Source organism: Phyllostomus discolor, chromosome 13 (genome assembly GCF_004126475.2).
Source record: "Phyllostomus discolor isolate MPI-MPIP mPhyDis1 chromosome 13, mPhyDis1.pri.v3, whole genome shotgun sequence".
NCBI lineage: Eukaryota > Metazoa > Chordata > Mammalia > Chiroptera > Phyllostomidae > Phyllostomus > Phyllostomus discolor.
Genome location: NC_040915.2, coordinates 57,136,401 through 57,162,470, shown reverse-complemented (window position 1 = coordinate 57,162,470; position 26,070 = coordinate 57,136,401). Strand labels below are relative to the sequence as shown.

The following is a 26,070-nucleotide window of genomic DNA, read 5'->3' as shown; positions in this document are numbered from 1 at the left end:
ATTCCATGTCAGGCTGTTGTTATGGGATTTTACATGTCCTAGCTAGGGCTTGAGGTAAGAGCCTGGGCCAAAAACAATAGCCCGAAACCCCACATGCTCAGAAACCTCATTCCAGTGGAGTTTCCTTAAGAGAGAACACAGCAGACTCTTCGCAAACAAAGTGACTTCAAAGGTAGGCTTGCATCACTAGCCTCCCCCACTTGACACTTCCCTTTAGCCCAGACCTGGCCCTTCTGTTTCTTGGTTTACTTTATGAGGTTCTCACACACATCACGGAGCAATTATCTGAGGGCTCCGGCCAACAGGAAAGCAATTGTAACTGAGTACTTCCTTTGTCAAGCGCTGACGCTGGCCACTATGATGGTGGTAGGAGGTATGCCAGGCACCCGGTGACAAGGCAACCCCTCCCCCACGCTCTCAGATGAAATTCCCGAGGGAGGAGGACACTAGTGGGATGGGGCAGTGGGGGAATTTTCTTACATCACTTGACGTGCTTGCTTTCACTCCCAAAATCCTGAGTCATGACTGAGGCTTTATCGCCTTGGGTCTCTGGCTGAAACCAGGGGTTATAGATTTGGAAATCTGATTCCATCAGCTGACTCTGGTCTCATTCATCAGAGGAAACGTGTATTATTTTAGTCGCCCCTCTTCAAGCTGAAGTGCCTTCTAATTGAGGGCATTACGTGAGGAAAGTGGCTCTGTAGTGGCTTAGTAAGCCGATGCCATGTGGGTGAACAATATTTGACGTTGGATGAGTTTACAAAAAGGGCAGTCTCTCTGTTTGTTTAAACTGAGATTAAGTGAAAGGAAAAGTTTTTCTTTCCCATCCCAAGACAAATGTGAAACACATGTTTTCCCTTTTGACTTTGTAGTACAAGCTCAAACAATTCTCCCCACCCCCACCCCTCAGCTGTGCGTTTTCAAGGATTGAAGAATGTTTCCTCTCTTTGGTGGCCAAAGCCAACAGAAGCCTTTGTGTTTCCAGACAGTGGAGCTCACGGTGATGGCCCAGTTGACTGCAGGTGATTATGTGCGGGGTGTCCCGTGCCTCCCATCGTACAGGCAGGTGGGGTGGTACAAGGAATCCCAGGAACCGGGTTCAAGTCATAACTAGGCCTTTGCCTGTGTGACCTCACTAAGCCTTGCTCTCCTCAGTCGCAAAATGGAGTTGGTCGAAGTTGAAATGTCTCAGGCAGTTTCCAGTTCTGGAAAGACTGTTGGTCCAGGCTGGTTTTTCTGGTGTGTGTGAGATGTTCCTAGCTGAAGGCACTACAGCATGGGCTGGGGGAAGTCCTGGAGACCTCAGTTAAGCGCGTTGCCTTTCCACTGACTCACCATGGCCTTGAACAACTCACTGGCTCTCTTTGTGAGTCTTTCTCCTTATCTGAGAGGGGAGGCTCAACAGTCTTGCCCCTGACATAGCAGCTTAGATATGTGACAAGCCGGAATGATACTAGGGTGTAAAGTACTTTGAGTTTCTTGGCCTAAAATGATTATTTATTTATCTTGGAAGACAAGCTTAAAAACATGTTAGCCCCCAAATATTTTTTTGGCCAAGAGTAAAGTAATTAAAATCCATATTCTTTAATCTTGGCTTTCCTTAAATCACTACTGGTTCAGAGAATGTAAGCACCGGTTAACCAGCGCGGGCTATGAAAATCGGGATTTCTTCCTCCTATGTTGGCCAAAGCAATGTTCCTTGCTCTCGTTAAGTTGCTACTATGCTCTGAAACCGTCAAGCACCCCCTTACCTCTACGATTCAATCCAAACTGACATTCAACCCCTGTTATGACCTGGCTTCAACCTGCATTATCTATGCCTCCTATCTAAAAATCTTAGAATTTGCTAGAACCTCCACAATGATGCCACAATCACCCTGTAAATGTCACCTTACAAGTGGGCAGAAGGTCTCTGTTTGGATGTGGTGGTAGGGAGATGCCTCTGATGATACTTTTCAAATCATCCCTGATTGTTAGAAACTTCTCCCCTATGTGGAATCAGAATCTGCCTCCTCATCATCCCAACGACCCTCGGTCCCATGACAGCTGCTCCAACCCCACGTCATTCAGCTTCCTCAGGGTGTGAAGACAGTTCTCATTGCCACTCCCCAGAAATCTTTTTTTTCAAGCTAAACAACTGCAGTGTCCTTAGTAGATTTTCAGGGACTTGGCTTTCTGATTCCTAAACGTTGTCGTCTTTACCATTCCCTGAACATGCTTCAAGTGGTCAATGTCTCTTTTTTTAAAAACTGACTCTCTGACCTAAATGCAGTGTTCTAAATGTGGGCCAGTTGGCTGAGCAACTATCTCCTTTGCCTTGAGAACAGCCTAATGAGAGATGTGACAATATTTCAGTGGTTGAAAGAACTGGAGAATGTTTTCTTCTCGCTCAGGTAACTGAGGTGAGTGATCCAGGTTAGCAAGTGGCCCCTGCTGCCTGCGGTCATTCAGGGACCCAGGCTCCTTCTAACTGGGGCCTCAATATTCCACAGGGTATTCCCAGGCTAGATTGCTGCCAAGTCCCGGAGGCAGTCATCAAGAAAAGAATGGAGTGAGAGGAGGCGGTGTGCCTGCCTCCTAAGGGCCCCGGCTCTCCACACAGACCAATTGTTAGCATCCTACTAGTGAGAACTCAGTCCCAAGGCCATATTCAACTCCAAGGGAGGCTGGGCAATGTAGTACAACTTCAAGGGAGGCTGGGCAATGTAGTACCTCCACACCGTGGCAGACAGGAGAATGGATGTTTGTAGGCATGAATATGGACAAGCCTCATTGTTCTTTCAGCCTCAGGAACCCCTCAGACTCCTTTCACACTCAGGGCCAAAGCACTCCCTGTCCTGCCTGAAATGTTCTGCCTCCCTGCCTCTGCTTCCTTCAGCTTGAATGAACCGTTCCTCAGAGAGGCCTGCCCTTACCCAGCCAGGAAAAGTGGGCCCCTCACCCCTCTCTCTCCAGCCTTCCTTGGTGTCTTGCCAGTCCTGCCATAGTTTAGTGATTTTTTTTGGTGTTTGTTTCTTTCCCCTAAAAAACTACAGGCTGCACGAGGACAGGACTTTGTGTTGTCCCCTCCGTGTGTGCTCTGCCCAGCGCAGTGCCTGACACTGGGAGGCCGACACACCACACTGTTGGGTCGTTTGCGGCAAACTAATAGCTCCAGGTCTCTTTTCGGGTCAGCTGTGGCTGAGACATAGTTCTCCATCGCCTTCTTGAAGAGTTTATTTTTTTTTACCCTAAATACGGTATTTCATTTTTACACCTGTTGTATTTAAGCTGTGTGTTGTCTATTTTTCTAGCCCCAAAAGACGTGTTTTGATGTATCAACTGATACATTTATTTTTCTGTTTTTTATTTACTGATTTTTTAGAGAGAGGGGAAGGAAAAGAGAGAGAGAAGCAAACATTGATCTGTTGTCCCACTCATTAATGCATTCATTGGTTGCTTCTTGTGTGTGCCCTGACCAGTGATCGAACACCCAACCTTGGCATATCGGCACAATGCTCTAACCAACTAAGCTACCTGGCCAGGGCTTTGTATGTTTATTTTTCCCTTCAAGTTTCATATTATTCAAAACTCTGATAGATGCATCTTGCATGTTTCCTCATGTCATTGGCAAACCTCAATGAAGATGGAAAAAAGAAATGGGCCAAAGACAGAGCCCCTGTCAGTACCAGAGCCCATCCTCGTACTGCCATTAATCGACCATCAGTGCCCTTCGGTGAGGTGTCTACTCGTACAAAGTACGCTCTTAACAAGAGCCTCACTGAGCCTGGCTGTGTCAGATGCTCTGCTGACACTGAGGTGCACAGTATAATCCAGGGCCTTCTACTCCATTCCAGGATCATGGAAATTTCCAGCCAAGTGGCAAGAATGCCCTTGACAACATCCTCTAGTTTTCCAGGCTAGTAACCTTATAAAAAAACTGTAAATGACTAGTTTTTAGTGAATCCATATGTAGTGAAACCTAACGATTGTTGTTCTCTCATAAGTATTTGCAAAGCTTTAATTAACAATTTCTTCTGAAACTTTTCTAGGATCTACACTCCTCTCCCTTCTGTCAACCCTGCCACTTTGGCCCATTTCCTGTCCCAGAATGCTCCTCCATCCTCACCCCTCTGAGCAGTCACTCTGTTCCTTCTGGTAGGAAATGCTCTTCCTACCTGACTCTGAGTATCCAAATGCTGACTGACCTCCCCTCGAGACCTATTACTAGCTTGAAAGTCACCCCTCTATGAAGTTGTCCCTCACCATTCCAGGCCGCTCTGTGCTCTGAGTCCCTGTGGAATTTGTTAACCCTTTCCTGCCCCAGGGCTGCTCCAGACTGCCTGGGCAGACTTTCTGAATGGCGCAGGCCTTCCTCTTGTGATGTCCAGGCTGTGCCTGGTACAAACCCTCACCCTACAAAATGTGTGGATTCAGTTGGCCAGTAAAAATCAGCATCCACTTATGCCCTTCATTAAAGCTTCAACCTAAGCTGTGTTCAAGGGCCAGATGATGCGGTCTTCCAGTGTGTTTGGAAATTTAAAAATATACACATATTACATCTATTTAGGGAGAGGGTAAAAGAAAAATTTAGTGAAATATTATAAAGTTCCAAGGAAGTTGTAGAATTATTGGATATTTTTTCACACTAAGGGAAAACAATCTGTTTGCTATAACATTCTGGGAAATCAAGATGGGTAGTGACAGATGATTAATCTAAACTACAACATTACAGCATCCTAAATGTTCCAGGGGCAAAGGAGACAAGTCAAAATGCAGAGCTATGAGCAAAAATATTTTCAAAAGTGTTAACTCACCTCTCCGAGCATGTTTAGGTTTACAAAAGAGTTCAAGTAGAAATCTTGGTCGATTTAAAGTGAGTTAATTCCCATAGAACTTTGGAAGAAGTCAGTGCTACAAATGCAGTCCACCTGCACTTCACATCCCCCGAGGAGCATCGGAACCTGGCAGAGACGCTGATGCCACATCATACCACTTTGAGAGGAAAAAGTTAGCTCTATGAGATCATCCAGTTCAATTCCTCCCAAGTGCAATTGAAAAGTTTTTCCCTGCTAGGAGGGGGCTCCAAAAGGAATGATTCTGCCCGCTGTGGGAGTTCCCTGGACCTGCCACAGCATTTGCAAAAGAAGTCCCCAGCCTCCTGGGGCCCACCTTGACCTTCAGGCCAGAGAGAAACTCTCCTTTCTATCAGAATGTCAAGGACTCTCCTTATAGAAAGTCTCACTTTAAAAACTCTTTGCTGCTTGCTTTCTGAGCTTTAATAAACCCTGGATTAGTACGTAAACCACCCAGGCACTGACTCTTCACATTTCCCAGAGAGCCGTCTGAGTCTGGCTCCTTCCTCATGAGTAACTTCCCCAAACGTTGGGAAGATAGCCCAATACCATGAACTTACGACCACCAGTTAAACTTCCCAGAGAAGGGAAAGAAAACTCATCTCTCGAAAGCTAGCACTGACCTCTCCCTCATTTCTTTTTCATTCTCTCCTCGTTCTCCTATCTTGCTCACGGACAATTCGTGCTCCTTTTATCAGCTAAGAATAAAATTTGGGGTCCCTGCCACGGCCAAGAACTTAAAACATGGGTTTTTGGCTTGCTCTTACAGTTGCTCTTTCTTATAACTTCTGCATAATGGGGCATTCCAAGATCAGGAGGAAGCCTATTTTCTCGTTATTTCCACTCAGGGAGTCACTGTCTTCAACGGGTTTGTCCATATTTCTAGGAATTGCAGTGCTACAGCTGTTCTAGAAAAAGGGCCGCATTGAAGTTTCCAATCTTAACACTTACTGGCTTTCACTTCATGTGGGCTCGGAGCCACTTTCACTGTTTCCAGTTTCTTTCTAGCCTCCACTTTTCCTTCCCTCATTTCCTCTTGTTCTTCTTTCCTTCTGGGGTGAGCCTCCATGACTTACACAAGAGCACATTTGCCTCTGTCGCCCCTTAGCAGGTGTCAGACCAAGGTATGAACAGGCACTAACACAGAACTTATCGGTAGCATCAAAAGGTGACATCATGGCCCTGGCTGGTGTGGTTCAGTGGATTCAGGGCCAGCCTGTGAACCAAAGAATTGCTGGTTCAATGCCCAGCCAGGGCACATGCCTGGGTCGCAGGCCAGGTCCCCAGTGGGCAGTGCAAAATGCAACCACACATTGGTGTTTCTCTCCCTTTCTCCTTCCCTGTCCCTCTAAAAATAAATAAATAAGATCTTTTTAAAAAAGGTGACATCGTGGATGTAATCGCAAGACAGAACCATTCTGAGGGTGGCTGAAGGCATACAATTAAACTGGCTGTGTCAACGTAAGGTCCAGAACCCACATCCAGAAACCAGCTGGCTTATAAATGCATCTTTCCATCCATAAATAAGGTGATACATGAAATCTTTTGAAGTACACAGAAAGACCGATTCCTTTTTCTTAATTGTAGTAAAATATGCATAACATTTTACTATTTTAACCGTTTTAAAGTTTACTGTGGCAGTAAACACATTCACGTTGGTGGGCAACCATCACCACCAACCATCTCCAGAACTTCGCTGTCTTCCCCAGATGAAACTCTGACCCATTAAACACTAACTCCCCACTCATCCTTCTCCCCCAGCCCCGAGCAACTACCATTCTATCTTCTGTCTCTATGATTCTGACTACTCTAAGTACTGCATACAAGTGGAATAAGTGCGGTATTTGCCTTTTTATGACTGGCTTATTTCACTTAGCATAATGTCCTCAGGTTTTATTCATGTTGTAGCATGTGTCAGAATTTTCTTCCTGATTTTTAAGGCTGGATAATATTCCATTGAATGCATTCACCACATTTCATTTACCTATTCAGTGTTGATTGGTTCTGGTTTTTAAAAAATAGTGAGTTTGTATTTTCACAAAAATGGGGAGTTGAAGAGTCAGTGGCATATGGCGAGAAGAGCACTGAACCGAACGTTAGAAAACCTACATTCCAGCTCTGCAGCAGGTGACCTTGAACCGATGGCTCCCACCAAAGTGGGCTGGCGGAGCCCCTGCATCAGAACCAGCCGGGCCACCTGGGAATGATCACAGACTCCTTGGATTTGTCTTGAGGGTCTATATTTCCAAAAAGCTCCCCAGGTATTTTTGTATATTCAGGTTCAAGAACCACTGCTCTAAGCCTTATTCCTCCATTGGGGCTACACTGGAATTTTCAAATGGTGTTGCACTGTTGCTCAGAATGCCAGGTTTTTCTAGAGGGACAGTGGGGACTCCCAGTCCCCACTTGGCTGGGTGCAAGCATTAGAGCGACGGAGAAATTCAGTGGCAGGACTTGCTTTATCTCTTTTGCCTCTAGGAGTCTACAGAATTCTTAGAAGCAAATTTAAAACCAGTAGGATCGTATTAAAAACCACTTCTCCTGAAATGAGTTTCAAAATGACTAAATGTATTTTTGGAATTATCATTGAGTTTTAAGCATGATTGTTTTATAAACTTAATTGGTTTTGAATTCTCTTGCTGGGGATTTAATACAAGGTTGTTTTAATTTAATTTTAAGCTCTGGCCAAAGGTTTCCATAGAGCTTTAGATGTTTCTCCTGCCAGACTGCTGACAGCCCATTTCTGTAAATGGACATTTAGTACGTACATTTAGTACTACATGGGCCCTGCAGAGTGCATATTTTGATCCACGTGTCATAACTCCACCTAATTTCAATAATTCTAACTCTTTTTTTAAAAGATTTTATTTATTTATTTTTAGAGAGGGAAGAGAGGCAGGGAGGGGGGGGAGAGAGATAGAGAGAGAAACATCAATGTGCGGTTGCTGGGGGTTATAGCCTGCAACCCAGGCATGTACCTTGGCTGGGAATCTAACCTGCGACACTTTGGTTTGCAGCCTGAGCTCAATCCACTGAGCTACGCCAACCAGGGCTTAATTCTAACTCTTGATTATAAAATGTTTGCTGATCTTTGGGCAAAGCTGGTGTCTGATCCTACCTTCATCTTGGCTCCACCTCACCTTGTTTGATCGCAGACAAGTCTCTTAACCTCTCTGCAAGAGACCCCTTTTTTCCCCCTGGGAACTTGCCTCCCCCTCTGGGAGCCCCTCTGCTCATCAGTAAACTGGGTAGCAGAAAGAGCCATTATGAAGGAAGGGAAGAAAGAGTTGCAGTGTGGGAAGAAGCAGAAACAAGACCCCGGGTACTCTGGGTTTCTAAATGCTTTGCCCTTTCCTGCTCCAGCCCGGCTGCAACAACTGACTGCATGCCCTGGGTTCCATGAGATAGTCCTGCTCAGTTATAACAAATTCTCCTTTTTTTTTTCTTTTTCTTAAGCTAACTCAGGATGATTTCTGCCACTTGCAATTGCTGAGTTATAACTATTATACCTTGTAAAATAAGAGTCCAATCCAGTTCATAGGAGTATTATAAGAATAAACTGAGATATTTATATGAACATGCCATAGAAGTATTAATGCTAATTTATTTCATGGTATTATTATTTGAATTCCCTCTTGCCCCCTTTGGACAAAAAATATTGTATGTATTAGCTACACTTAATATCCCAAAGTTACTCTGCTATTTGGAATAGGCATTGAAGGCTGAGGGGATTTTGAAATGCAAATATTTTCAAGTAACAGTAACATACTTACAAAAGAATTGAGACTTTATGTGTTTCAGGAAAAGTACCAGAAATATATTCACTCACTCTTCTCTTGCCTTCCCTGAGTCAGGAGTAGGGGCTGGGACCAACATGGTTCAGGCCCCCAGACAGCTACGGGCAAGCCAGGGGTGGGCGGCCAGGCAGCGAGTGTGTTCTAAGTGCTAGGCTGGGAAGAAGGACAGGACAGGCCACAGAGAAAGGCATCTGATGAAACTCAGGGAGACTTCCTGGAGGAAAGGGACTTCCCAGAGGAAATTTTGCTTAAACTAGAGAATGAAAAGAATGGAGAGAGAGAGTATTTTGTGTAGAAGAGAAAACTGTCTGCTCGGTGCCCTAGAGGTGAAGGAGAGTGTGGCACACACCAGGTGCTGAGCACGGGTACGCTGATGAGGTGAGCAAGGGCAGAGCCTACAGGGTTAGAGGACCATGCCAGGGAGTCTGGACTTAACTCTGAGGCCCTGGGCTGCTGGGGGTTTTAGGTAGCGGGTAAATCTGGTCACGCTTACACTCTGGAAAGATCCCTTTGGCCAGGGTGGAGAATGTGTGATGGGGACCAGGTCTGGAGGTAGAGGCCACTGCAGTAATCTGGGAGAGAGAGGACAGTGCCTTGAAATTTGCTTTAGGAGAGAAAGAAGGGTTTAGGGGGAGAGAAGGAATTCAGTGGACATACATAACATTCTGAGTGTGATCCTCACATGCAAAGAATTTTCTCCATTTTACAGGTGCAGCTTGCCCAAACTTACACAGCTAGTAAGTAGTCAGTCCCTAGGGCTTTGGGGTATTTGAATATCACGCTACTGCCAGCTCTAAGTCTTGTAGTACAAATAGACTCCCCAGTAAGACTTGGAGAGATGGGGTGCAGAGTGAGTTTAATTGTGGGAGAAAAGATCGAGGTTCAAAGCGTGAGTGGTCATCCAGGAGATAACACCGGGCCTTGGGGTGGTGTTGCCTCAGGGAGTCTTGGGAGAATAGGAGGTATGAGGACAGCAGGCAGGAGGGGTCTCCGGAGAGGAGCCTTCAGAACAAGGTGGGGGCACACCAGGACCAACCATGGACTATTTAACAGAATCATTTAACTGATCAGTATGCCTTGGAGGAAGACAGCCTTTGACTGCAGTATAAGACGTTCCACTAGAGCTGGACGAGGTGTGGACGAGAAAGACTGAGGGTGAGGGGAGAAGAAGGCCTCAGAGCACGCGTCACGGCACTCAGACTCATTCTTACGCAAACTGTGTGATCCGGGGCAGCCAACACAACCTCTGGGCGGTGGACCATGGTCATGACCTGCCTTTGACAACTGTAGGACTTCAGTGAAATGATACATATTAGAAGCACATTTTAAATCCTCTGAGAAGGTGAGCTCTCTGTTGTCTGGAGGCACAGTTATTACCTACTCAAGCCCTTTCTGAGACGGGTTGTTAGTCTGGTCCTCGCCATTCACTGCTGCCCAGATCTTCAACCCCACCCTTGAAGGAGTTGGAGTCTCTAAAGAATTGGAGGCTGTTGGTTGGAAGAGGTGATTAGTTCCCTGTCCCAGTGCCTTGTCATTCCCCCAGGAGTAGAAGACTCAGACAGAAAGAAGCAGAACTAGTTTGCAAAACACCTGCAACAAAGGAAGAGACAACAGATTTGACCCTAGTTTTAGGGTCAAGGAAAAAGTTCATTTCACCCATTTGGCTGCCCGGTATTGCACCTTAAATTTCAAACAACTTCTGCCTGCAACAGCTCCACGGGGACCTGGGACCAGTGACTTTGGGTAAAAGGTAATTTAAGGGGAAAAGGGGGGAGGAGAAGGGATGTATTTTGGGTTTAAAAAAAAAAAAAGCCAAGTTGGACTTAGCAACTGAGATACACCTGCTTTTCTGGTAGCACAACTCAAGTTAGAACATTGGACAGGAAGTTGGAAAGAGCAATGCAGTTTCATGCAAACTCCAGAAGGTACTTATTGTGGAAATTTATGTGCATATGAAAGTAATTCCCAGAGAGGGCCCTTTGAAAAGGTTGGCCCCTGGCCCTCCTCTCCACTTCCTCACCTGCCAATGGGTGAAACAGCTCAAGGAAAGAGTGAAGATTGATACAGCCACATTTCTAATGACTCAATGACTTATTTTTTTCACGGATTGGTGTCACTCTCTGACTCTCCCTTTTGAATACTGTTTTCTGTTTCTGCCTCTAGAATCAGAGCTAGAAATTCAATGAACAAGGAGTTAAAAAGAGAAAGTCTTTTCAAGCCAATTTCCTTGTGTGCATGAGAGGTTTTGAGGTTAGGTCAGCACATATCTGTGCTGTTTACCTCTCTGGCTGTTGACAGGAGGGCACGTGACTGGGCCAACAGCTCTCGCTGGCTGCTGCAGTGACCACTATTGTCTTGGCTTCAGAGACTGCTGTTCAATATCTTGGCATATACTAACAGTTTTGTTTATCAGGTGTTTTTCGCAGGACATTTATTATTGTTATTTTGCAACACATATGAAAGAAAGAAAAAAAAAAGCAGCCACACCAGGGTCTGATGGGAGGCCACTGTGCCCTATCAAGGACTTTAGGTTTCCTGTTGACTAGCCTACATTTTTCTTTGCACCAAGACTAACCCCACCCCCATCCCACCCCTAAGAAAACGGAACAGTATGAAGAGGACATAACATGAAATGCTTTGAAGGGAAAAGTCACGCTATGTTTTGAGGCGACAACACTTTTTTCAGGTCACTTAAAAGAAATCAAGTTGAGTCCATTTTCAAGGAAGCTCTTAGAGCTTGAGGCAATTAGACACCTACAGAATCAGTAATCCCTGCCAGCCACCCGTGGCGGGACTGCTGTTTACAGAGTTGACTAAGAAAACTGTTTGAATGTTCAATCACATTAGTATCCTTCTGTAGGAGAATGCTCACAAGATAGAGTTAACTGAAAGACAGACAGATGGGGAGAGAGATTCTACTAGGTTAAATGCTTTTTTGTATACACACAGACACATATATACAAAGGAAATACACTAAAATGGGTGGTGGGACAATGAGTAATTTTTTTTTCTTTATGCTTTTCTGAGTTTTCCAAACTTCCCACCAGAAGCAGGTATCCTACTCATTGCAGAGTACGGTGGTTAAAAGCAGACTTTGGAGCAAGGCTGACTGGTTCAAATCCTTTCTCTACCATTTCCTGTGGTGGCATTAAGCTAATTGCTCATTTTTTCTGTGTCTCATTTTCCTCACCTGTAAAATGGGGATAAAGATTATACCTATCCATAGGGTTGTTATGAGAATTAAAGAGTCAATATGTATAAAGTGCTTAGAAAATGTCTAGCACACAGTAAGTATGGTGTGTTTGTTAAATGAAGAAAACAGTAATTTTAACTTTAGTCAAATTGTGGTTGATTTTCCCTGGAATGTTACCAGCTGTGTTTCTATTACATTTATATTTTATGGTACGTGTTGCTGAGGAGAGGATACATATATCCCTATGTCTATGTTTGCCATCAACATATATAGTTAGGGTAGATAGATGACATTTGATGGGTGGCTAAAATTCTTAAAAGTTATTTTCCAGGTTGTGACAAAGAACAGGAATTTCCCAAGGGTATACTATGACCCCCCCCCCCCACTCCCCCTGCCAATTTGGTCATAGCTGAATTACGGCAAGTCTAATTCTCTCCTAAACCACAAGTTATACTATCACAGTCTGATCCATGACGTTCACGGACTGAAAGGATCCTTGACCTTTGGTAAATTGTGCCCCTTTGCCCAGGCTAAAATGCCCCGGATAAACCTGTGCTGGGTGATACGTGCTTCACTTCCTCACGTAGGCCTGGGAGGAGCAGAGGGAAATGAGAACCAGCTTTGTGGTAGATAATCAAATAATTGTGAAATTGTTAATGACTGATAGGAGAAGATGGAGGAAATAATGACGAGGCTGAATGCGTTCAGAGAGATCTTTTCCCAACATTAAGAGAGTATCTACACAAAAGCAAATCCATAAGCATACTTGATGTTGTCTTGCAGACTTAAGAACTGAATGATTGAGCTCATTTGTCATCTTGTAATAAAAATGGTTTGGCCAGGTGTAGCCAAGAACTGACAGAGAGAAATAAATTAAAAAAAAAAACCTAATAAACAGTGCCAAAGGTGGGGTGTCTCCTGCCCAGGGAAGGGCAGACAGGATGGCACTGAAAATCATTTAAAACCACACTGATGTTGTTTCCTTTTAGCCAAGGGAAAAGTACTCTAGAAGAAGGAAACTCCAAATCTCCTGTTTACCCAGCTGTCTGTACAAAGTGAATTATTCATGATTAAATGTGAATAATAAACCTATGCAAATATTTGTTGTATTTTCAATTTTGAGGAGGCTGGTGGAGCAGCAGGAAATGAAGTCACTTTAAAGTGATTTAGTTAGCTATCTTTTTAAGAAATATATCAAGAAAAGAAATTTGATTGTTATTTATATACCCCTCTTCCCCAAACAAACAGGTTGGTTTTTCTTTAGGAGTCTATGTCCTATTGGCAATGACAATCTAAAGCTTTTCTGTTGACCTTTATATAATTTCCTTAGAAACTAATTGTGAAAGTTTTTTTTTTAATTTTCTGACTTTAGAGAGTTAAAAAGCTTACAGCAGTTCTTCTATAAAGGGAAACCTTAACTGACAAGTTTCCAAGTAGTGCTGCTTACTGTAAATTCTTACCTATAAATTTCAGTTATAGGTTTTTGATAAGGGGAGTATTACAATAATACTGATACCTGGCAGTTTTAAGCTATTTATCTTTTTGGTTACAGAATTGGTTTAACAGTTTCCATTAGAACGACCTGACTTTTAGCTAGAACTAGGTTAGAGTTTATGCAGCTTGTCCATTCTGAGAAAAACAAAATCCAAGAAACAGAAAAATAGCGAAAGGTGTTTTACCATCTTGCAACTTCTGTAACTTTTCCAACTCACTTTGTATATAGTGTGTCATCACCATAATCTCTTAAAGAGTTTATGGCATGCAAATGACTCTTCCATGTATACTGTAATCATAAATAAGTTTCATTAATTAAAAAAAAAACTTTCCCCTGGGGCCCATCTTGAAGGCTGAGTTCATCTGACTGAAGCCCATGGGTTAGTCAAGCCTTCATCTCAGTCCAGGTTCAGATGAATCTCACTTACACTCAACAATCATCTCACTGTCTGGAAGAGGGGGCAGAGTGGTCTGGTCTCTCTCGGCTCCTAGGCCTCAGCTTCTCTCTGGAACCTCTGCTGAATGGGCTGGCCCTCCATGGGAACTAACCCTACATCCCTCCACGCTGTCCCAAAGCCCAGGCAGAGGGACTCCAAGCCTCATGCCAGATTTGGGGTAGACCGTCACTACCCACTGCTTCTACCTCTTGGCTGTTAAAAACCCTAGGTGGGTCCCTACCATCCACATTTCACAGCTGAAGAAACAGAGGAAGAGAGAAGATAAACAATTCATCCAGAAAAAGAGGAAGAACCAAGATTAAGGTGAAACTCCAGTTTTCAATAGACAAATCCCTAGCAAATTCGCCACATCTTGCTACCCTGCACAACCTTCCCCAATTCACCAAGAAACCAATGAATTGGTGGTTTACCAGTAACTAGCACTATAGTAAAGCTTTTGCCATTATTTTTTTCTTCTGCCTTTGTCACTTCTGGAAATTTGGACAGTGTGAAAATGGGCCATCCAGAGGAATAAGAGACCAGAAAGTCATCTAATCTATTCCCCAGGCCCTAGGAAGCACTGCATTGAAACCAATCTAGACTTTAAGAAAAGATCATTTCACCACCTTCTCACACATTTGAATGTCACATAATGCATCCAAAGGCCATTTTATTATATTCTATGTTCACTGAAGATAACTTCTATTAAAAATACATCGCTATTGCATTTTAAGGTAAAATGGCAATATTAGTAAGTGGCAAACATGGGCCTCAAGTAAGAGTTGGTAATAACAAATTTGAACTGTTTGGAAAAATATGATTTATATTTAATAAAACTCGATCACTGAGTGAAAATGGTTTCATTATTAACATTTTCACTATGCTGTTTCTCCTTCATTTCTGCAGTTATCTTTCTGCAGACGGGCCTCCCACTTGATAGGAACTCATCTCAGTTATGATTTAATTCAGCGGTTTCTCATACTATTACAGCCGCAGAACCGTTTCATTCTGCTGGGAAGTTTCTGAGCCTGCAATGTAATTAATTCCTTTAATAGGCTCCTCTTCTCGGAGGGCCCATTAGTAGACATCACCATGAATTAACATCTTAGTCCAGGAGAAAAGCTCTTTGGAGGCAAAGTGAAACAGATAAATCTTTGTTGAGAGATGTAACCAGGGGACTTAACCGCATTCCTTGTGGTTTCAGAATGACATGCATATTCTGGGACACAGAGATAGGCAGAAATAGTTGTTCTCAGTAATGCCCTGACCACACCAGTCCTTTAACGTAAAGAGGTACTTCTAAATGTTATAATTTCTTAGAAGAAAGCAGTGTGGCTGGTGTGCACATGGAAGGAAAGGGAATGAAACTCTGCCCACTAACACCTCTCCAAAGAGGCTACCAGTCATTTAAAGCACACCTGAAGGCTGCTGGACAAATCCGTTTTATACTAACCTACTAAGGATTTTCCCCCCTCCCTTGAATCTTGTTAAATAGCACTGAAGTTTTTTTTGTTGGAGTTTGACTATTGTCTTGATTATTTTCACATATGGTCTCTGGAAGCAGATTACTCTGACTTCAAAATTCTGCGTACTAGCTGTGTAAACCTGGGCAAGTGATTTAACTTCTCTGTATCTTAGATATCTCATCTGATGGAGATGATAGCAGCACCTGCCTCATTTGCTTGCGGAAAGGACTAAATGAATAAGCACACGTAGGTGCTTGGAAGAGTGCTTGGCCCAGAGTAAGCACCACTGATGTCAACTGATGCTAGAGTTAGCTCTGCTAAGCAGCAGGTCCCACCGTGCCACGTGGGTCCAAAACACAAAAGCTGACAAACCGACAAAAGCAGAGGAGTGGGTGTGTGGGCCCAGGGAGGCACACTGGCTATAAAAGGATACAAGGGAGCATCTGGGGGCGAGAGAAATGCTCTATATCTTGATTGTGGCGGTGGTTACCCTAGTGTAAACTTCAAAAAAACAAAAAGCAACCCACTTAAACAATTCTTTCCCTGATTACCTCCTAATCACTTTACATGTGGGTTAATACAAAAGTCTCCTGGTTGATTTTCTGTCTTTGGCCTTTTCCTTTTCTAATTCCTCCTTAGTGTGCCTGTGCTCACCCCCACTTCCGGGACCACTTCAATAAACGTGCCAAGAACAGTGTATTTTGCCATTTCTTTGAAAAGGAGGGAAAGAACCGAACGTGATACGCTAATGAAGTTGTAAGTCCCTCACTTAATGCTGTCAATAGGTTTTTGGAACTGTGGCAAAATGACGTGCAATGAAACCAATTTTACCATAGGCTAATTTGATATAAACAAGAGGTAAGCTCCTATGGCATCTCATCAACGTTATAATGAAATAACATTGAACAAAACGACGTTATTGGAGAACCTGCTATTTGTCTGTTTAGGCCTAAAATAGCTCTGGGAAGACATATGAGAATGTGGTTCTGTTAGTTACCTACAAGGAAGGGAACCAGGTGGCTGACGACAGGGTGGGAGGGATGTTTTTCAGTGTAGTTTTTAGTTCCTTTTGAATTTTCAATCATATGAATTTATTACTTAATCAAAAGTAAATAAATAAAATATAGGAAATAATAAGAACCCTGCCAAGTTAATCTATGCATTAAAAAAATATTTTCTGGGCTTCTACCACTTGCCCGGCCTATAGGCACAGGGTTAAGGTGCCCACAGATTCGATTGTGTTTCATTAGTGGGATCCCAGGTCCTGTCTGCTTGTTTAAAGTGAAAGCTTGCTTGCTGGAGACAGAAAGTCCCCTGGTTTATTGCAATGGCCAAGGCTGGCGTATGATTGAGGAAAAAAACAAGGTCGGGGCAATTATGCTACAAAGAACCACCTCCTTCCATATACTGGAAAGATATAAAAAGCTGTAGAGTGGCAAAAGTATGGGATAATACCTCATAACAAACAGATATTGAGCATTAACTTTCTATGTGCCAGAAATTCTTCTAAGTGCTTTACCTGTATTGACTCATTTAGTTCTCACAGTAACTCCACGAGGAAGAAACTATTGCTCCATTTTACAGATGAGGAAACTGGAGTACAGAGAGTGTGAATAACTCACCTAGAGTCACACAGCAAGTAAGTAGGGTGGCCAGGGTTTTTGAACCTAAGCAATGTCTAACTCCAGAATCCTCAGTTATAACCACTGCACTGCTTTTTGGGAAAGGACTTATAAAATATTCCTTTGCTCCAAAATATCGCTATTGAAATGCTACCATTAATAAAAGTACCACAGAATATTACAGCTGGAAGAGGCCTCAGTATACATTTGATTTGCTTCTTATCCAAAGAGACAGCATCCTGGACAACTTGGTTTGAACACCTCTAGTGATGGGGAACTCATTACAGCTAGTAGTCACCAGCTGACAGCTCAAGTTTCTAACAAATATATTAAAATGTTGATCACCTTTCATGTTCCAGGCACTTTGCTAGAGCATGGGGGAGAAACTCCTCATTCAACATGCTGAGCCCATATTTGCTTCCCTGCAACTTCTTCCCACCGGGTCTGTGTACTGTTTTCAGAGCCACACTGGTTGAGTCTGTGGTTCCCTGCATTTCACAATAGCTCCACATATAGTTGAAGATGGCTGCAAAGTTCTCATACTTTCTTCTTCCCTGTTGTTGCAATCTCTTCTTATATTGCATTCCCTAGGTGAGATTCATTGTTCTTCTTAACGAGCTTCTGTTTTAAAATGCAAATGTGGAAGGAAAGCACATTAAGCTTAATCTGATTCTCCCTGCCATGGAACTGAGAGGGAAAAGAAGTTTCGATTCGGTGGGGGGTTGGGAGGGAGTGGAGAGAGTGCTCAGAGCAGTTGATGCAGTATCTCTGGGTTGGCAAAAAACAGCACAGGGACCCTGAGCTTCTGAGACTGAGGAAGGAGACAGGCCAAGTTAAAAAATAGCAATTACGGTGAGTATCTGTTGAGCACGGACTACATGCATGCTGGGCAGTTTAAATAGCCTCACTTAATCCATACAAGAGTGTTACTAGGGAGGTATCATTGTTTTCTACATGTTACAGATTGAGTAAAATGAGGGCTGCAGAATTTCTAACTTGCCTAGAAAATGCACTCAGGTTTTGAAGCCAGCCACCTAGGCTTTTTCTTTATTACCTTTCTAAAAGGTAGATGAAAATCTAGCTTTGCCTGCTTCCCCTAGAGCTGATTAGTAATTATCCACATGGAACCTAGATGCCCTGACTTCTCCTATCTTCAGGAGTCCTGCAATATTCAAATAAAGACACCCCCCACCCCTTCAAAAAAGGCCATTCTTATATACCAGGCTTCTGTCCCTAAATGTTTGAGTCCCCCAGGAATGTTCTATGCTCCACCAGTCTGTCTTAGATGTTTTTGGCTATCTAAACCAGCCTGCCTGTCCACTCCTGTCATGGGGAAACCCTGGTACTACTGAACCTCATGGCACAGTTAAGACCAGACTAAAATTTTTTTTGTTTTTTTTAAATGTTGATTTCTTCTTTTTTAAAAAGATTTTATTTATTTATTTTTAGAGAGGGGAAGGGAGGAAGAAAGAGAGAGAGAGAAACATCAATGTGTGGTTGCTTCTCATATGGCCCCCGCTGGGGACCTGGCCCTCAACCCAGGCATGTGTCCTGACTGGGCATCGAACCTGCGATGCTTTGGTTCGCAGCCCACACTCAATCCACTGAGCTATGCCAGCTAGGGCCCAGACTAAAATGTTTAATAAGACTTTTTCCAGGTTCTCTTACTGAGTGAATCTCACCTGCAACTTCCAGCCACTTTGCAGACAGCAGTCTGCCCACTGCCCCCACATAGCCAACTAGCAGTATTTGTGAGACCACCGCCCCCTACAAGAGTCAGTCTCAACAACTTTGACGTTCCCAGAAGGTAAAACCCAACTTGCAAAGGTGTAGTACACCCAAGGGGAAATTATATGAGCAGAGCAGTACCTCAACTCACTCCATTTCTGGGTAGTCCTGGCCTTCCAATGAGTAACTAAGGTGTCCATTAAGGCCCTCAGTGGTGCCCTCATCCTCTGCAGAAACTGGAAAATGCACAGCAAGTCTCAGTCAGGACATTATTACACTAAGTATGAAATCACCCTTAAAATAAACTAGTAACTTCTAAAGAGGATACATTTGGGACAAAGAAAGGCATTTTCTCATTTGTACAGAATCTAGAATCATACAATGTGGAGGACCTTATTTTATCTCTTACAAGCAGAGTGTGCTACATCTCATTGAATCATCTGGGTCCTCCTACTGAATGATGATGATTAAAACTAAGAGGTATTTTTACTATAAGAATCTGTGGCAATCTCTAAGGATCCAAGACTGTTGGGTTTGAAACCATAAACTGACTATTTTAAGACCCAATGGAAATTGGCTGTAACGGTTAATGTTATTTCAAAAACGCATACGTGATGTTGAACTTGTGTGAGTGCGACTTTGACACTGATGAAACATTCAGCTGCATTTCCAGCCTCTTCCTGGCAGAGGTAAGCTGGAGAATGAAAGCACCCAGACACCAGAGGGACCTGAGAGAAGGGAAATGAAGGTGCACTTTCGGTGCCTGGCTTCAAAGACTGGTGGCAGTCAAGAACCTAACCCATCACTTTCCAACTAGACCACTTTCTGTAAAGACAGAAAAAACCCAAACAGCCGAAGTCAAATTTCCCCTGCATAATTTTTAATTTAACAATGTCCTAGTTTCCAAGCTACCACCATCTAATCTTTGTAATCACACTAATGAACCAAGCACAGCCGGGGTGAGGGAATGGCTCATGGGGGACAGCTCTCCAGCTCAGGGTCCAAGTTTTCATTCTTTTCACTGAAGTTCCAGCTTCTTGATGAAGTTATGTTTGCTCATTTTATTGCCATTAAGGACAGCAATGAACAGACTAGAGAAAAGATTTTTTTCTCTTACTAAATCATCCAGTAAATAGAACTGAATACCTTTCCATCTTGGTATCTGGTTGAATATACAAGCTCTGCTGTGTAAAATCAGCTGGTTCACATGTTCATGGTCCTCAGCCCCTCCTGATATTGGATCTCCTTCCCTGTGTGCCCGGCCAAGGGCACGGGCCCAGCAATTCCTCTCTGCTGCCTCACACACCCTGCGCTAGACATATACTTTCCACATACTGGCATTGATAAAAGACTATTCCATTGTGACAGGGGGTGTTAATAAAGATGATAAAGTCACTATACAAATTTCTAGGCAGATTCAGACTCTAGACTTCCACTTAAAGGATCTGTTAACCTTCGGTTAAGTGTATGACAATTGTAAACATAGATTGAGAGCTAAATTCTCCCTTTAAGCAAAATGGTTCCTTCTGAAATCCAGACTGACTGTTCTGTACAACTAACTGGCTTTGCAAAAAGCTCCTAAAGTCTTTGGCGAGCTTTTCTGTGTTCGAACCCTTGTTGTGGAGGGGCACTCACTACCTCACAAGGCACAGTCCATTTCAAAGTCTTGACAGTCTGTGGAGTTAAAAAGTTTGTCTTTGTACTGAGCCAAATTAACCTTCTATAGCTTTCAACAATTTGGTCTTAGATCTATCCTTTGGAGAGACACAAAATAAACCTAATCCCTCTAGTAGACAGCTAATCCCTGTATAGGATTCTCTCAAAAGAAATTGTGGTGACTCAGGCTCCAATTCTATCAAGGATATAATAAATGCAATACCTTTCCCCTCCTTCTCCTTTTAGTGGCAGAGTAAGCTTATGAGCTTGTACTTAATATGCTGGAGAAGAGAAAATGCTCCTGTATGGCAGGCCCTGGTGTAAAGCCCAGTTCAAGCCCCCAGTTTGTAGGCTGCCTACAGAAGGTCAGAAGTGAATGATGGTCTGGCAAAGGGTGGTGCTGGACAGGCAGGCTCCCTCAGATTCTCCTCTCTTACGATAACACAGCCGTCTGCTAGCTGACGTGCATGTCGGACCACAGAGATTCTCCTACAGGCTTGGTCAGAGGTTTCAGGTTCTTAATCCTTTGTGTGCATTAGGATCTGGGGAGTCTCTCACAGGTCCCCATGCTCTACTGAATTTTGATTCAGTAGAAAGGAAGCATGCCTTGTAAACTGTATTTTAACAAGCACTCCAGGTGCTGATGTCCTTACTACACTTGGAGAAACATTAATATAAGTGAAGAAGAAAAGATGAAAAAAAACCCACCTTGGATTTTGGTTTATTTAACCAGAAAACTTAACATTTCATTTATTGGCCCTATCCATTTAAATTAAATTATTACATCCCATGTTATATAAATAATAAAAATAACACTTTAAGTCATTTAGAATTCATTAAGTCTACCCAAATTCTTCCAGAACAAGGAGGGAACCAGTAACATCAACTGCAAGTTACAGACTAATGTGTAAGCAAAAGACCAGTCAGGAAGCATTCCGCATGGGCCTTACGAAGGGACTCAGCGTCTTGCATTGCAGCCTCTTTCCCAGTCTCAGGTTGGCCAACAGATCAGGGTGCAGGGCCAGATTCGAAGAACTTTACAGGGAGGGTACATTTTGGTTCAACACTTAGCTGATCAACCTCATGGCTGAAGTTAGCACAGAAATCACACTTGCATAAGCACCACCACATGCATCCTGTGCAATTCTGTGGGAATTCTAATAAAGCTATAGAGGGATTCTGATACACAGGTTACAGCAAGTTAAAACATTTCACAGTAGTCTAAATACCTGAGGAGTTTAATTATGCAAAGAAAACCTTCTTTCCTTTGAGAACAGCTTATTTCTTTTCAAAATAGCTGCCGGGGTTCATTTATAAATACGAAGGGTGTCTCATCTCTAAATCAGTCTTGAGGTAATGTTATCCCAAGGCAGCACTGATGACCATGTTACCTTGTGGCAAAGTGAACACGTGTACTAGCCAGTAATTTACCACTTAGTAAACTGACAAAATAAGTTGAGCAACAAATTCAGTAAAAGGTTTTGGGATAGGAACCTGCTTTCCTACTAAGACACATCATGCAGTTTGATGCAAAACAAAGTTATTTTGGAATGAATGTAGCAAAGGCATCTAACTTTCATTTTCTGTCAGAGATGAAGACTTTAGCTGGTTCGCTGACCTTCCTTTTCTTCCTGGAGCTCTCAGAACTTTGCTGACTGTATACAACATTCGTTCTTTCAATCTGTGAGAATCACCAGAGAGAGGCACAATTCAGCAAAGATTCTGATGTTTGCACAAGGCACATACAAGTCAGGTAGACCAAGTATTAATCCTTTTGGCTGCATAACGGATCCAAACCTGCTTTCCTGTGGGCTGGTTTGGCCCTGCTGCCAGTATTAGTCTGGTATTCAAGAGCTGAGGTCCCCTGGAGGCAGCCAGTCTCAGGGACAGTTTCTTGGCTCTCTTTAGTGAATTCAGCACAGAGAACTCTTGAGGGAACAGTTGTCAAGATGTGGAGCCAACAAGGAACAATTGAGGGTCCCGAGAGTTTTAGGGCACTGAATTGCTTTAGAGGTAAATATAATTTAAGTCCAAACTTCAGTTAACAGAAGCATACAGCCTTATCTTTTCCATGTAGGTTCAGACTAATGAATTGGGAAGGACCATGGCTGTTTTTCCTTCTTGAAGAGAAGTATATGCTATTGATTAAAGGGAAGCTGATTAATGAGTCATCATAGGTATATGATTATCTGCTCCACTGAGCTCAGCTTTGGTGAAGATTCTAAAACTCATTTTTGCTTAACTGAATGAACAACTAAATGTATTATAATCTGTCAAATAATCTCTAATGCTTAGAATTCCAGAAAACACATAGAGGATATTTTTATATTTTCTAGCCACTAGATGGGAAGAAAGGTTTTTCCATGTCCCCTGTTCTTTCTTTGGTAGAAAAATAAAATAAGAGAAATATTTTAAAGCAAGACTTGTCAGAATATCTAGTAGAGGTTCCAACATTATCCTTTTTCCTTTTGTTATAGATATAGGTTATTATTATTTTTGACATGTTATAACTACAAAATAGTGGGAATGTCAGTAAAACGTTTAAGTGCCATTTAGAATCAAAGATTGGGTTTACAAATGGTTAATTTAATCACTAACTTTTCTTTTAGTTTTAGAAAGCAGTTGAAATTCTGATCTCAAACCACAAATTCCCTTTGGCTTAAACTAAGACATTGACTAGATAAAACAATAGAACTCTGAGGAAACAAATAGAGCTGCTCGCTAAATAACTGGTTTGCTTAGATATGTAAAAGTTTAAACGGTCTGCTCTAAAGGAAGGGAAATAACAACATTAAAACCCAAGGCACAAAAACCAATTTCTTTATCTATTTGTTAACTACTTGGTAAGATTTGTTTTTTTAGAAATATTGCTTGGGCATGCTTCTCATTAAATTATCCTCACTTCTATCAAGTCTGAGCACACTGGGAAGAGACGAAAATGGATATACAAGTCCTCAAATGACCAGCTGACCTGATGGTTTGGTAGTTTTGTTCTCTTTTTCTTCTTTGCTCAAAAGTAAACCAGAGTTTTATTACAAGTTTCAGAACTATAATTTTATTGCAGTGAGTTAATGGCAACATTTTAAATAATGTATACAATCTCAAGGAGACCAGTGAGGCCTGGGAACTCTCAATGATTTATAGAAAACTAGTGGGTTCAAAAGCAAGTATGTGATCCATCAGGAGACACTTTCTAACATGGATGAATAATCTATATGAACTATATAAACCAACAAACATCCATATGAAGAAACATTTTTCAGGTGCATTCCAATGGACTCAGTTTGCATATTTGATGCCAAAGCCAATGAGGCAGCGATCAGGCAGGCTAGACAGATTATCCGGGTGATTCGAGCAACATCGACAGTTGTCAAATGATTTCTAATGCATGTCATATTATGCTTTAAACAGATAGCTTTTAAAGTGTTTCTTGTGTACAGACTAACAAGAGGCTACCATGATCCACTTAACAATAGAGCCTTAGGAATACAGTATGTACATATATGTCTGGAAAAAGCCCTAGAGATACGTTTCTGCTGTATAATATTTCCCTACTTTCCATTTTTGGTTTGCTAACTATCATATTCTCCATTTGGGAAGCCAAAGAGCAGTTTTGCCTTAAGCACAAATAGGATAGTTAGCTGACTTGGTAGCAGTATTTGAACAGTACTCTTTTAAATGAGTTTACTTTTCTTTATTTCTTTATTCATTTACTAAAAAAAAGTTTGGTATTTGAGTGTTTGTTACTGTCTTTGCCTGTCTTTTCTCCTTTCTACACTCTCTCAGTGTGACTCCTAGGAATCAGTTCCCATGTATAAGGACCACCACTTTTTAAAAAAATATTTTATTTATTTATTTTTAGACAGAGGGGTAGGGGGAGAGAGAGAGGGAGAGAAACATCAATGTGTGTTGCCTCTCGTGTATCCCCTACTGGGGACCTGGCCTGCAACCCAGGCATGCGTCCTGACCAGGAATTGAACCAGTGACCCTTTGGTTTGCAGGCTGGAGCTCAATCCACTGAGCCACACCGGCCAGGGCCACTTTTTTTTTTAATCCAAATGTGTTTATTGGGATGATTCCCATTCATCTTGATTCAGGTGCTTTTAGTACTGCTTCCTTCTGAGGAAACTTCCTTCTATCAGCCTTGCTTTTCCTCCTGTAGACTGACAGAGCATAGTGAAGGGCAGCCAACACACAAAACTACTGGTTGTCCACGGCTAAAGATGGAAAGATCACCATATGTATGTATTAAACCTAGACCTTCCTTTTGAATTCCAGGTCCATGTGGGTAATCAACTGCCTACTAAAAGTTTCCACATGCCCTGGCTGGTGTGGCTCAGTGGACTGAGTGCCGGCCTGTGAACCAAGGGGTCGTTGGTTTGATTCTCAATCAGGGCACATGCCTGGGTTGCGGGTCAGGGCCCCAGTTGGGAGTGTGTAAGAGGCAACCACAAATCAGTGTTTCTCTCCCTTTCTTTCTCCCTCCCTTCCCCGCTCTCTAAAAATAAATAAATAAAAATCTCCACATGGATGTTCCAAAGAAAACTCAAACGCAATGTGTCAAAATTGAATTTGATCATCTGTCTCTCTAAGTTAGCCCACTGCCAATCTTTGTTCTTACTCTATGATTCCCTCAGAGGTGTCCATATTAAAAACCTGGGAGTCATCCATGGCTGCTCCATCATTCTCACCCCAACATCTAACTAGTTATAGTTCCTACTGATTCTGTCTCCTTAATATCTCTCAAGTCCATCCATTTATCTCTATTGCCCCTGCTTCTCCATTAGCCCACTCTAGCATGATCTCTCCCAATTACTGGGCCTGAAATGCCTACTATTATGGCTTCTCCAATCCATTCTCTACCCTGAGCATAAGCAGTCCTGTATTAAATGTGATCACATCATTCTTCTGATTCATTAACCACACATGAATGACTTCCCATTGTCCTCAGGATAAAGTCCAGACTCCCTACGGCCCTGGCCCATCACTGTAGCTTCATCCTGTCTTAGACTGACTTAGCCACTTGCAAGTCTCCAAATGGGCCCTGCTCTCTCTCCTCTCCTCCCTTCATGCCCACTCCCATGCTCTGTTCCCCACTTTATCACCAGGCCCAGAGTCAGCCCTTGAATTTCTCCTGCCTACTGGCCTTCCCTTACACCTCTAGGGCTGTATTCTATTCTTACCCTTTCTGTAGCATTTACTCAGTATTACTCAGTATTACTCAGTATTAAGTAGTATTATCAGGTCCACTTACCAGTCTTCTCATCCAGACACTATATTAATCATCTTTTTATTCCCAGGTTCCTGGCATCTTGTAGGTGCTTTTAAAGTACTAGCTGAATGAATGAATGCATTTTAAAATTGATTTTAAGCCAAGCATTGTGCTGGGCACTAGTACCATAACTCTAGTAATATAAAAATGAATAAGACACAGTTGTTGTCAAGAATTAAATCTTGTAAGGGAGAAGTATAAAGCACATGATTATAATATAATGCAATACAAAATAATAGATGTTCATTCAATAGCCACCATAGACATTCATTCATTCAGCAATTATTTACTGAGTGTCAGCTCTGTGCATGGTACTGCTTTAGGTACTTAAGGCATATCAGTGACAAAAAAATCCCTGTCCTGTAGATTTTATAATCCGGCCATTTTTGGCTTAATAATTTCCAATGGTATCTCACTGCTTTTAGGACGAAGCCCAAAGTCCATACCTTGGATTTTCATATACCATCAGAGGTTCTTTACATTTCTAGAGAAGGAGAGGGGGACACAGATTGGTTATAAGACCCTGATGAAAGCTATGCACTCTCACCTCAGAAAAATGCTCACAAAAAT

At 42.6% G+C, this 26,070-nt stretch overlaps 1 protein-coding gene across 2 annotated transcripts in view; it reads right to left on the bottom strand.

Annotated features, from left to right (window-relative positions):
* Positions 1-20,358: 20,358 nt before the first annotated feature.
* The window catches only part of HORMAD2 (HORMA domain containing 2), an 86,287-nt gene continuing 80,575 nt past the window's right edge, over positions 20,359-26,070 (bottom strand). For both annotated transcript variants that reach the window (XM_028529064.2, XM_036014163.1), the window contains exon 11: positions 20,359-21,909. In XM_028529064.2, the coding sequence (XP_028384865.1) occupies positions 21,805-21,909 (105 nt within the window). In that variant the 3' untranslated portion in view covers positions 20,359-21,804. The remainder of the gene's footprint in view (positions 21,910-26,070) is intronic.